The sequence below is a fragment of the Trichoderma evansii genome (genome assembly GCF_050947405.1).
Source record: "Trichoderma evansii strain SZMC 28006 chromosome Unknown GGI43scaffold_4, whole genome shotgun sequence".
NCBI lineage: Eukaryota > Fungi > Ascomycota > Sordariomycetes > Hypocreales > Hypocreaceae > Trichoderma > Trichoderma evansii.
Genome location: NW_028145202.1, coordinates 1,821,994 through 1,834,888, shown reverse-complemented (window position 1 = coordinate 1,834,888; position 12,895 = coordinate 1,821,994). Strand labels below are relative to the sequence as shown.

Below are 12,895 nucleotides of genomic sequence, written 5' to 3'. Positions count from 1 at the left end.
AGCCAGCACATATGAGCTGTCTCCCAGAGGGGCGAAACGCTAGCACAGAAAGGTGGGCAGCGTATTCATGTGCCGAAGCGCGAATATTGAATGACTTGCATCCTGGGAAATACATGTAGTAAATTGCGCAAATAGGCTTGGACTCTAGGGGCTCAGTAAACACGTGTAGCCCGAAAAGGCCGACGGGGTCTTTTTGTCAATAGTACTTATATAGAGGCGCAGCAGAGAATTGTTTTCCTAGTAGCTGCTCATTCCCAGTTCTGGGCCAGTGGTATACGTCAGTAGCCAAGTAAATAAAAAAACAAACAAAATTATTCTTAAAACGATGATATGAAAGAGAAAAATATTAAATGAAAAATGAAAAATATTAATGTTATAAACTCCTGTGTATAGAGAGATAAACCACCCATTACAGTCACATTGTTCTTCTTTTGTTATCTCCGTCAGCTATTCGGTATAATTATATAACTGAATGAATTCATGCTCTCCACTGACTCGGTTTAGTCAAAGGCTTCTTTTGCAGCTCCTCTTCCCCCTTTGCCACATATCTTTAGTCTCTCTGATCTAGTTTAATTCTGGCTTGGCTCTGGCCTTATTCCTTGGTTTCCTCGAACCAGCCGAGTTTGGCAGTTGCTGCCGGTTGTTTTTAATCCCCTTCGGTCATACTAATCCACTATACGTGACAAAGCTCAGTCAGTATAGGGGTTTTCTATAAGCTATACATTCAACGGATTTGCTCGAGCTTCTATTGGCACGCTTCTATGAGGAGCTAATGCAAGGCTGCCTTACTAGAGCATAAGTTATTATAGTTCACTTCGCGATGGTGACGGTTCTTTTGCAAAAGACTAGTGTTATGATTTGAGCTTGATGATATTAGTGTTGAGTCTTTATCTTGATTATTCGTATGATTGAGAGTCGTCCTATGAAGAAGGATTTCATCCATCTTCCAAAGAACCATTAATGGTTTATATACTTGTAATCGGTGACTTTCCTTGTCATCAATGTGGAACTTTCTCTTGAATTTCATTACCATTTAGTGATCTAAGCGATCTGCTTTGATTGAACTTGATTTGGACAAGTTGGCTAGATTTTATTGCTTTTAGATGTCTTTATCCGATCCAGCTATTGAACTGACTAGGGTATAGCCCTTTATCACACCAGCCTTTGGGGTTTATTTTGAACTTGGATAACTGCATTTATTAATAAATTCTCTATAATGTATATATAATAATTCATTACTAGCAAACTATTGTAAATGAAAGACTGTTTGTGATACAATTTATTTTTCGGCCGTAAACCAATGTTTGTCATTAACCGTTGATGCACAAGACTAAAAGTATTGGCATCTTAAGCCTTGAAACTTCCATTGCCATCCCGGTAATCTTTGAGAATAGATGTTGGCTTTGCGACATATCCAGTTTTCTCCATCCATTCCTTCACACTCTTCACTCTGTTAGGCAAAATCTCATCCAACAACTTATAATCCCTTTTGGTCAAATCGTCCCTCCACATATTCCAAAAGCCGGAGAAGTTCTCACGGAAAGTGAATAGAGTGGGATTCTCCTTATTGGTGGAATGGCCCATGATCATATCCGGGTCCGCAAAAACTGGGAGTTTGAAGTATTCGTCCAATGTGAGGGACTTGTATACAGCTTTTCGGCCAGTGACCGCTGTAAAATCAGCCGCAAGATCTTTCCAAGCGATATCTTCTGTGGCAACATGCAATTGGATACCGTTGCTCTTGGATGGTGTGTCGAGAATCCATCTAGCGTAAAGGCCATAGTCTTCGAGATAGATGAGAGGCAATTTTCCTTCTCCCAAAGGTGCAGCGAAGACAAGCGTGTCTGGATCCTGAGGATCAGGGAAAGGCTGCAAGAACTCAGAGAGTCCTTCCATGTACAAACACGAAGTTAGGACGGTCCAAGCCATAGGAGTCGTTGGCTGGGCAGAAATATAATCTGCAACCTTGGCCTTGCCGTCCACATGGCCACAGCGGTATTTGGAATCGAAATCTCCAAGTTTTGTAGCATATTCGAGAGCTGCATATATGAGATGCTTGATTCCAAATTCCCGAGAAAGTTCATATATCCGAATGCCCCAATATATCTCTGCCATTTCTCCAATAGCAAAACCATTGGTATTGGCAAAGACATACTGGACGCCTTTAAACGCCTGACGAAGAGTTGGTTCATCGTAAGAACTTCCTTCAAAGAGAGTCACTCCAGGAATCGATGCCAGTTCAATGGCATCCTTCGAGGAGGTATTTCTTGTGATAACGCGCACAGCATATTTTTGACCCGATGCCAATGCTAGTGAAAAGGTTAGCAATCGTAATATGAATAGAAGGGAGTGGTTGATATACCTTTGACGACAGGTACTCCTTGAGCGCCTGTACCACCAATAACTAACACGGTTTCCTGGGTAGTCGACATGGCTTATACTTTTGAATTTCTTTACTTTAAGAAGTGGAACGAATTGAGTCTTAGTGAACAGATTGATATAAATAGTTGATAATGTTGGAGAATGTTTTGGATAACAACGACTTGATATGGATATATATACACATGTGAAATTTCTTCAATTTGTCACGTTTCCTCCCAGAAGAGCGCCTACGTGACGTATCTGCCAAGCATAGAAAATCCAGAACCATGAAATCCTAAGCGATTCTAAATCTCCAATTAATCAGCTCTCGCGATAGTCTTCGTCGACTGCATTGCCGAATTACTGATCAGTAATCACAAAACCTTGGACCCTTGAAAGTGAATCAATGAGGCTAGGCTGCAGTACTGATCAGTAATCATAAAATCCTTCTAAACTTTATACCTCATAAAGGTTTTAAGGTTGAAATAATTAACGTATAACGGTTCGCCTTTAGCGCCATAAGTGCCAGTGAAGGGAATTGTTACCACTGCGAAATAGACACTAATGGAAGAGACTTAGAAGCGAGGTTGCAACATTGACGTAAGGTATAATGATGTAATAATATGAGGGGGCTTGTAGATAAAACAACCAGCAACATGAGCAAGGCAATAGCTCGTATAACTAAGCGACGCCTTCAATGCAGCAATGTGAATTTCATTCGTTTAAACGAAAACACTTTAAGTAAAGCTCGGTAAAGGTTATTCTTACCAAGCGCTAATCGCCACCAACTAGAGAATTCGTCTACCAACTCCTGGGCAGAATCGCATGACAATGGCTCTGTTTGTATACATTTTATTAAACAACCAAGTACACAATATTAGAAATGCTTGTAATTATTAACGGGATTGCACTTGGATCTTGAGAATAAGCCTCGGTTGATAGGATAAGCCAACTTTCTTTGTTTAGTTTTGATATATGTACATGTATTGTTCTGTGCATAATTTACTGCCGAGGAACTTGCCCTCTCCTGAGAAATACAAGTCACGGATACTTTACACTGGATGAAGGTACTTCCATGTTGCTAAAATCCTGATAGACTAAGCACCTCAAGGCTCATAAAGCATCAGAATAACCTATCGGTAACACTATATGTTTGCCGAATGCTGCTACGGTCAGGGCAACAAGTCACTGACATAGCTGTAAGTAACCTACATAACGGGAGTGGCCAGAGGCAGGAGACTGCAAGACAACGTAATAATGTTACAGTTATGTCTATTAGCAATATAATTGTATCTTATATTATATCAGAAAATGGCAGGGTCTGATGTTACACCAAGAGAAAGATAGTGTTTACACCATACCAACAAAAAGAAAAAGGGGGTGACAGCATCTTATATTACTTGGAAGAAAGACAATGTTTTATATTGCCTTGAAGGTATGACCAAGAGTAGCATTCCAATAGAGGCGCTTGAGCGTCTACTAATACATTACGCATTGCACGATTCGATGTATTTAAAGGGGTGGGGTCTCCCTCGACCTTGGTGCGCATTTGACAACCAATTCAAGTACAAAACAAACAAGTAATTACAGATCTTGAAAGCTAAGACCATGAGATTCTCTTCATTCTTGCTACCCATACTTCCCCTGGGTACTCATGTCCTTGCGGGTTTTACGGATTCGTGCAAAAATATATCTTTCATCAGTCCCAGCAATACTCAAAGCAGATTGTAAAACCGGAAATTGGGAACATCAAGCCGTTTATATCAATCTCCATAACTGCCTTGGAAACAATCATGGACAATTGAAGGTAAGATTGTTTTTCATCCCGCCATGTTTTAAGACATAGTTTAATACTAATACCTCTCAGTGTCAGAAATTGTAAGTTGCGAATATCATTTACCCTTGAACAAATACTCATTAAGATTAGCGGCCGGTTTGCGGGAACCTGCAATTCGTGTTCACTTGAGAATGGATCGACACTGCACTGTTTCTGTCTTCGTAACGGAGATTATTATCACACAGCTTTGGACCTTAGTGAGTTCAGAGCTCCTTCCCTAAGATTGTATTGAATGATTTGCAATTGGCGTCTGGCTATCACTAGATGATTGCCTTTCCTATGCCGACGGAGTCCTCACTTGTTATGATGAAGGAGACTGGGAAAGTAGCAATATTTGCACAACGGAATATATAGAAAGGTGTAATTGAAACAGTGTAGTCCAACCAATGTGGTGAAATCGCGGCTGCCAACAGTCGATATTGAGAAGGAATAGCTTTTGGCTATTGAAATCTAGGCATACCCAGTAACTCTAGCCAGCCATTCATTTACTTAAACACTCATAGTATGACTATCCTCAGTAACTTAACTAACTAATCCTTCGAAGGGGTCGTGGTTGCTTCTCAAAAGTCACTGGAAGGCCGTAACCGGCAAAATCGGCCACCATTAGAGATATTTATCATCATGGTTTGACTTAGAAGTATTTTACTATAATATTATAATAATGGCAAAAGCGTGTTCAAATTAGTTGATAAGAAAACACTGACTGGCTAATGACTGGCAACACTGTTGAGCCTAGCGGAGGTAGCAACTGGTGATATGAGGACGAGAAGTGAAGTAAAACCATGATACACTACTCACTGCCTGGCGAATGATGGTTTAAATAATACCCTCAACAGCTAAACCCATGTATTTGGCTCTTGATTACCAGGGCAGCTCACTTCGCTTTTTCAAACGTCATGAGAGAAAAGAGACAAGTTGAAAAGGCGACCGGGACATCTGAGGCGCCGCTAAAGATTTGTTCATCTTTTCGAATTTATAAATCGAAAGATTAGCAAATAATGCCGTTTCTATTTTATTTGGAAGGATTAGAGGCTGTGAAGTCACTGTCTCTGATGACAAATGCGCGAAATATTGCAATAAAAGCAGTGTATTAGAGAACTATTGTAACCTCAAGACTAGCAAATAGATCTATTTTCTTCTCGGGGGTTGGGTTTACGTTTAATAATCATATAATTAAGCTTGCATGACTAGTAGAGTGCCCCCCTTACCAACCTTGCCACTACTACTCTTACGAAGAGCGAGGGCGATATATGATTTCGTATTAGTAGTATTTCCGTGCGGGTGGTGTTGTGTTCCGAAGTGCCCTGCTTCTTTTCCGTAAATTCTGCTTTTGACGTCGGATATGCGTCGGATCGGTTCTCGGGCCTCTTATGGCTGACAGGGTGTCATCCAGTCAGTCGAACCAGTGACTATTGTTGATAATAGTAATCCATCTGCTATACGGGAAGACGTATTGCTGAGGGCTGACGACCCTGGAGTGTTAAAAAAGCCGCCAATCAGAGTGCCGTGCTATACTCCGCGGAGCCGAAAAGCTATGCGTATAGGCGTTTCCTATGTGGATTATATTCCCCGCCGTAATGTCCCTCGATATATCCTTTTCGGACATCCAACGAGATGCTCCATGAGTGATAAATGCTCTATCTTTGATCGGTAAATTGCCGTCCATGATAATGTGGATTCATTCAAGCCGCCGCGGGTTGCGGATTGTTACCGACCGTTTTATACAAGTCTCTCAGCTCGAATTCTTCGTGCGCACCATCAGGTAGTTCTCCCACAACACGCCCAGGCTGGCCAGCGACGATGGAAAAGCTCGGAATGACCATATTCGCGGGAACAATAGTGCCGTCCAAGACCTTGACGTAGTCCTTGATAATGGCAAATTCGTTGATCACGCAGCCCTTTCCAATGTACACATGATTGCCTATGCTCGCGGCTTGTACCACGGTTCCCTGTCCGATAAATACGTGGTCGCCAATCCTCAGCGGCATGTATGTAAAGACACCCTTGTAGATTCGACCAGGCGGCCGAAGCAGCACAGTACGGGCCAGAAAGCAATATCGACCGATGGCAACGGCGGTGGTATTTGGTGGAGCGGCGCTTCCGCCAGATGGCGGCTGCGCTTGTGCTGTGCGGACGAGGTCGCCTCGTATCATGACTTCGGGCTGGATGACGGTCTTGCCGCCCAGCATAATGTTCTGCGTACCGACGAGGACGGCCTTGCGAGAGACCTTGTTACCGGTGTCCTAGTAAACAGAAGGATATTGATTAGCCGTCGCGTCCAGTGTGTACGGTTTCTGGCCAAAGAAGATCCATGTGCTTTCTTACGGTTTCGATATAATCTCCTTTTGCTGGGCGGCGCGACATCTTTATGTTGTGAAGCTGGTGTTTGCGGGATGGTGTTTGCGGGATGGTGGTGGAGGCTGAAGATCGATTGAAGCGTGGATCGAGCTCGGCTTTGGAAGATGAAGATTTGGTGGGGGCGGCTGGAGCTTGAGCTATGGCCACCTAAAACACCACTTGACTTATATCAGCAAATCGCGAGACTCGGCTTCACCTCTTGACGTGCGCAACTCACAGATGAAAATTTAATATCGCTTTCCTTTTTGCCAATTTATTTAGCGATCTATAGATCTATTATTTTTCGGCTATTTAGAGCCGTTAGCTGCATAATTCATGTATAAGTGCTGATCAAGTTCTGATCAGGTGTGGTAATTTATGATATACCTAGGCATGTGAATCCTTTCGAATTTGGGTGCAAAGACTCTCGGCCAACAACCAAATATAGTATGGCTTATTCTACCCCAAACCAGTTTCTTTGCATATTTCACATGGTTAGAAAATCTGCAATCTATTTAGTCTAATGCTTGGGCCCTTTTGTTCTCCTACTTAGTCCTATTCGGTTCGAAGCGAGGGGTATCTGCAACCTCGTTTGCAGGCAACAAAGCAGGCTAACGAGTACTGTGTTGGTTGTGTCTCGACTGATGATAGATATGAGTCAGGCTACCCCGGGAAATACCTCTTGTCAGTTTAACCGCGAGATTATTCGAATGAATTTTTTCGCACTGCGACCAACATGCATTCAATCAAGAATCGCTATATATGCTGTCTTCTCCATATCAAGGATGCTTCATATCATGAAGGAAATCCTGCCTGGATATAATTCACATACAATCTAGGGCAATATTTGATAATAACGCAGTCATGCGACTTCAACCAACTCTTACAGTTAACTCACTAGAGCCTCGGGCAACCCCGACAAAGGAATATACTCAACTTCCACCACCACCAGCTGAGTCCACAACTCAAGCAGTGACAGCTCAAGTCTTCACATATGTTACCCCTCCAGCACCAACAAATCAGCCGTTCGCTCCAACGATTCCAGTAGGAGGCTCAAATCCGAGACTTACGGCATTGTTTCAAATTGGCATAGCCCTTGCGGGATGTATCGTGATTTTCGTTGCTGGAGTGCTTATATATCGTTTTAAGAAGCGGAGGTCGAATAAACGCGCCAAAGCCAATCAAGGTTCTACGTCAATACCAAGCAACCCAAATCCTCCAATGTCAGAGCTGCCTGCTCAGCAAATGTCGAGCCGGCAGCGGGAAAAGATGCCAGCAAGCAATACTGCATTCCAGACGGCTATGGACGATGACGAGATACGTCCAGTGACTCCTCGAAAGGTGTTTGTAGTGTCGAAGAATGGAGGAAAGCCGGATGATGACTCGTCTTCATTGGTGATTTCGCCATGTTAAAATACAGAAGTCTTTGAAGGAGATACATTCGGGCGCCAGAGATGTTTCAAAATTGGGTCTCATGACCAAAACATCGCCAATGCCAGGAGAAAGAAATACGGATATATGAGAGACATGCTCTATCAAGGTATCAATACGGCAGCGCACGCAGCTTCATGAGCAGAGTCGGGGAATTAATGAATAATAGCAAACTAAGACAGATCAAGTATTGCCACAAAAGATGAAAATAATGTGTAATAGTCGGATTTAGACAAGTGTATACTTCATAAAGCTACGACTAATTTTAGATATTTGTCAGTAGCTTCTGCAATGTCAGAAGCGCACAGATTATGAGTCTATTCAAACAGTCCAACCGTTTAGTAACTAACAATTACACCAACACATATTTTCTTCGTGGTTAACATACATGTATTGACATACATGTATTGAACAAATAATTTTCAGCCCAGAGAGCGGCTAAAAATCGCCTAGCAGAGCCACGCCGGCCATGTGGCCGCCCGTGGTTTCATACTCGCGGCGCTTCTTCAAGGCAGACTTGCGGTAGTCAATCTCAACTTGTTGGCCATGTTCGACCTGGTTCGAAAGCCAGGTAAAAAATCTTTTACTATTGATCTAGTATAGCCATAGGATGTTTCAATCAAGACACATGTGTGTCGTTGTGGTCGGGTCATGGGTCACTGTGGTCACTGTCGTTTCGACGTCAAGTCATTTGGGTGTGTCCTTAGAAGCCAACAGAAATCAGGCCATTGTAATAAACGGTCAAATTAATTGATCCAACTTGCAACAGGCTAATTATTACAGGATTTAGATGCCATATAATGAAGAAAAGGGGATTGCATAGACTAAATCGCCTAGTTGAAGGATGAGGAGGATGAGAACCTTGTGCGCTAGGTAGCTTTGACACTGGCGTATATTCACAGGATTGAGGACTAACTTGGCCCAGGAAGTAGCTTGCTCATAGCATACTTTGATAGGAAACAGACTTCAGATCTACCGAAAATGTATTCACAATACAAATACGCTTCTGGAATCAGTGTCAGCGACGAACCTACTGCGGAGAAATACCGACATTAGATAATGCACATCTTCACTTTGGGGGCCCGCTTTCGTTCGTCGTTTCTCGTCTATCTCGCCGGCTCAAGACACCGTCCGCTGACAGGTGGAGACTAAAGACATTGAATGGGGGGTTTATAAGCCAAAGAGGCCCATATTTCGTGGTGCGACTAAAAATAGCGAGCGTGGTGGGCACCAGGATCGCCAAACGGTCTGCTGGGACTCCGCGATCTATTCACGTTGGCAGCAAAACTCTGGGCAATACTGCATGCTAAGACTGCAAGTAAAGTAGCGTAACATCTGATCGGGTAGGATTTGATCCGGATAAATTTGCGGTGGATGAGGAGCCTCGTGTGTGGTGGCAGCACCGGATGGCCCGCAAGCTACTTGAGCAAGCATGAAGCAGACACAGGGAAGATTAAAGACCTAAGCACGGCAGCTCGATGCAACGGTAACGAGTAAGCAGAATATTACATGCCTATATCGGCTGAAAAATATTGAATATCTGAGTATAGGTTGCGTTCAATCTTGTCCTCATACTCGTGTCGGTATAATTACGCTACATCGCCGTGTAGATAGCCAAGAACCATCACGTCACAAATGTCCAACCAGCAATCGTTCCCCAAGAAAACAGGACCTCTATTTAGACTACCTCAAGTTCCTAATGCCATGTGGCTGTGCCGCGGGTATCAGACTTTCCGTTCTCATAATCAAAATCTCACCCAAACGCCAAGACTGTTTTGGAATCAGTGGCTGGAGGAGTCTAGGCTAGAAAGGCGCAAGGCTGGAAAAAATTCATGTGGCCAGTCCAGCAGAAAAAGCCTGCCCTGTCGCTAAGCGGCCAATGGCCTGGCTAAGCCCTGCACCCCTCCCAACCAAGCGCGACCTAACAGGGATATTTTGTTTGCTGCTGGGGGCGTGTTTGTTCTAGCTCTTACTAGCAGTAAAATGCGGAAGCCGTGGTTTGTAGGATTCGACTTGGATGCATGTACGATATACGCGAGATAGAGAGCTCTGGGATAGGGAAACTATATCTCAGATCATCATAAACATTAAGGAGGATGAGGAAGCGAAAAGGAAGCGATTAGAAAACTCTCACCCCTTTTTCTCTGACCACAACAGCCAAGTTGGGATGTTTCCCCCCAACGCTAAATCCAGCCCTCACCTCGGTCAGCATTCTATTTTCAACGCTCCCAGAAAACTTGGGCCCAAAGGCCGCTGCTATGACCTCAATCCCATGACAACAATAGCTGTAGCTCCAAGATGCTAAATATACTGTAGCGATCGCCGGTGGGTAGTGACCAATGCCGGAGATGCAAATTGCCGGGAGGTTTGATTCTTGTAATCCGGTCATAACAATAGCACACAAACAAACAGGAGGAATTTACGCAATACAATAGAGAATGGGTCATAAGCGGTACATTGCAGCATCGTAGGTGGTGTTAGACACTCTATTGCCGCCGCCAAGGAATGCGTCTCACACAGGCCGAGTGCTACAGAAAACCAGCAAGCGATCCTCGCCTCAATATGGCGACACCGATCGCACAACCACGAATGAAGGAGAAAAAGGGAGAAAGGGGAGGCAAATATGTTTTATTTGATTGCTACAGATTTCCGCAAACCCGGTCTGGTCGCACAAAATCTTCAGTAGCTGACGCCTTAGACACAAGCTGAGAAGAGTGGGATTGGAACTGGGGCCTCTGTTGATCCGGATGCAGCCAGCCGAGACCGAGAGACCAAAAACGCCCCCAGGGAAAAGGATTGAAGAAAAGGGTGTCTCTGTAATACATTCTCGCCGTGAACTGTCCAGCCACACACCATTCTCTCTCTTCTTCTTGCTATACCTACATCCTAGCCCTTGCATGCAGCCAAGAAGCCTAGCTATTTCCATTGTTTGTGATCTATGCACAAGCGGGATCTCATCTAGCCGCTCCATCGACTCAGCCCTTTGAGGCTCCAAATGACTGGAGCTTCACCTTGGATCAAGCAAACCCAGCGTCATTAAAATTAATCTCTGCCGGATCCCAATACAAGTCCTCACATTAAAATAAGTAATCGTATTAAAACAAGTCCTCGTACTACTAATATAAGTCCTCGTACTAATTGTAGTACACAGACCGCACTACTGCAACCCGCCGCTCTAAGCGCCCAAGCGGATACCCTGGCCCTTCTACTCGCTGCGCTGGCGGTGCTGTTCGACCACACCCTCATGGGGGGCGTGAGAAAGTGGTTTCTGCTTAGTCCGATTTCTATTTCTATTTTCTGCTCTCGTTCGGCCTTTTTTAGCTTATGGTCTGCATGGCATGAGGTGCTAGGGTCGTTTCCTGCCAGCTCGCCCTGCTTATAACTATCCTGAGCTTCCCCGGCTTCTTGGGTTGACAACTCTCTAGTTCAACTCAGCTTCTTCCCAAGGCTTGTATACATACAGCTTCCTCCTCCGGCTCTACACTTCGAATTACACCACTACTACTCATCCATCTTACGATCAACAAGATGCTCAGCAAATCTCTTCTTCTCCTCGCCTCTATGGCTCTGGCTCTCGGCACTCCCGTAGAGAGAGACGTTACCTGCCGTTCTCCTATGCCCGACCCTCCTCTGCCCACCACTGGCGGCGGTAAGTTTTCTCCAATTCACTCATACTCTTTTCACCTATAAGATTGTTTTCTTATATATTGTACCACAACATGCTAATTATCTATTCACAGCCGCTGAACTCCCTCCCGTGCCTGACAACCTCGAGCTCAAGGTCATCGCCCTCGGCCTCGGTATCCAGAACTACACCTGTGCTTCAGTCGGCGCCACCGCCGTCTCCACCGGTGCCCTCGCCATGTTCTACGACATCAGCCTCCTCTACCCCGAATCCAGCGACAAGGCGCTCACCATCGAAAAGTTCAACCAGCTGCCCGCCTTCGCCCTCAACCACAACAAGATCCCCCTGCACTTCAACGACTCTACCGTCGGCCGAGTCAGCATCGAAGGCCCCGGTGCCTCTCTCAAGCGTCCCTTCACCCGCGCTGCTCCCCTCGACCTGGGCGAGTACGGCAACATCCCCTTCCTGGGCCACCACTTCTTCAACTCTGACGGCGCTCCTACTTTCATCCTGCAGCGTGGAAACATCAACGTCGTGGCCGCCAAGAAGGCTTCCGAGCCGGCTCCCGGCAGCGCTGACCCCGGCCCAGCTGGCACCGGCGCCGTTGCCTGGTTGGCCCTCGACGGAAACGCAAACTCTCGTGGTTCTACTCTCGTCTACCGTGTCGAGACTGCTGGTGGAAACTCTCACGGCTGCGCTCAGGCTGCTGGCCAGGACAGCACCAGCTACGCTGCTCAGTACTGGTTCTACGGCCCCAAATAAGCGGCTCTTGAATCCTTTTTTTCTATTTTTCTTTAATTTCTAATTCTCATATTTTTATACCTTTCTGATTCAAAAGAGATTAGACGAGGGCTTGGAATTGGATAAAGTGGCTTTCTTCTTTTTTGGCGATTTATAATTATCTTGGGAGGAGTTCTTATTGGTAAAACAGGGCGACTATTGGGCACCAATAAGAAAGTTTTAGGCAAGCAAATGTATACATGAGTTGTTTCTTGGGAGAGGTTCCTACCTCACTTGCATAGTTCCGGTCGTTTTAGGAGTTATTTTGCGCATAGATTTTCTGTTAGAAGAGAATATACTTAGCTTGGCCTTATTGTCAATCCTTCTACTGTTTCCAGAAAACATTTCCTCAGGTCCAAAAATATGTATCATTGGTAATTGGTGATTAAGGCTGCTCAAATCCGCCGCTAACCAGCTGATTCGCTAATTCGCAACCAGGCTTGGTTCAGCCCCCCCGTTGTTCGCTTTAAAATCTTACGAGGACCTGGGTAGCATTGCCAGTTTAATAACGTACGCCACAAGAC

General features: G+C 44.8%; 4 protein-coding genes across 4 annotated transcripts; 2 read left to right on the top strand and 2 right to left on the bottom strand.

The window, feature by feature from the left end:
* Nucleotides 1-1,255: 1,255 nt before the first annotated feature.
* Nucleotides 1,256-2,500, bottom strand: GGI43DRAFT_298884 (NmrA/HSCARG family protein). Its single transcript, XM_083201501.1, has 2 exons — nt 2,363-2,500; nt 1,256-2,309 (listed from the first exon to the last, which is right to left on the bottom strand). Exons 1-2 carry the CDS (start codon nt 2,430-2,432, stop codon nt 1,348-1,350), a joined length of 1,032 nt encoding a protein of 343 aa, XP_083063581.1. The 5' UTR covers nt 2,433-2,500; the 3' UTR covers nt 1,256-1,347.
* Nucleotides 2,501-5,269: 2,769 nt separating this feature from the next.
* GGI43DRAFT_398740 (trimeric LpxA-like protein) lies at nt 5,270-6,760 on the bottom strand. The gene is made up of 2 exons (XM_083205251.1): nt 6,524-6,760; nt 5,270-6,441 (listed from the first exon to the last, which is right to left on the bottom strand). Exons 1-2 carry the CDS (start codon nt 6,560-6,562, stop codon nt 5,881-5,883), a joined length of 600 nt encoding a protein of 199 aa, XP_083063580.1. The 5' UTR covers nt 6,563-6,760; the 3' UTR covers nt 5,270-5,880.
* A 289-nt stretch (nt 6,761-7,049) lies between these two features.
* GGI43DRAFT_298865 (EGFR-like transmembrane domain-containing protein) lies at nt 7,050-8,338 on the top strand. Its single transcript, XM_083201500.1, has one exon. The coding sequence runs from the start codon at nt 7,400-7,402 to the stop codon at nt 7,946-7,948; it is 549 nt and encodes a 182-aa protein (XP_083063579.1). The 5' UTR covers nt 7,050-7,399; the 3' UTR covers nt 7,949-8,338.
* A 2,457-nt stretch (nt 8,339-10,795) lies between these two features.
* On the top strand, nt 10,796-12,691 carry GGI43DRAFT_398735 (uncharacterized protein). The gene is made up of 2 exons (XM_083205250.1): nt 10,796-11,615; nt 11,707-12,691. Exons 1-2 carry the CDS (start codon nt 11,495-11,497, stop codon nt 12,351-12,353), a joined length of 768 nt encoding a protein of 255 aa, XP_083063578.1. The 5' UTR covers nt 10,796-11,494; the 3' UTR covers nt 12,354-12,691.
* The last annotated feature ends 204 nt before the right edge of the window (nt 12,692-12,895 follow it).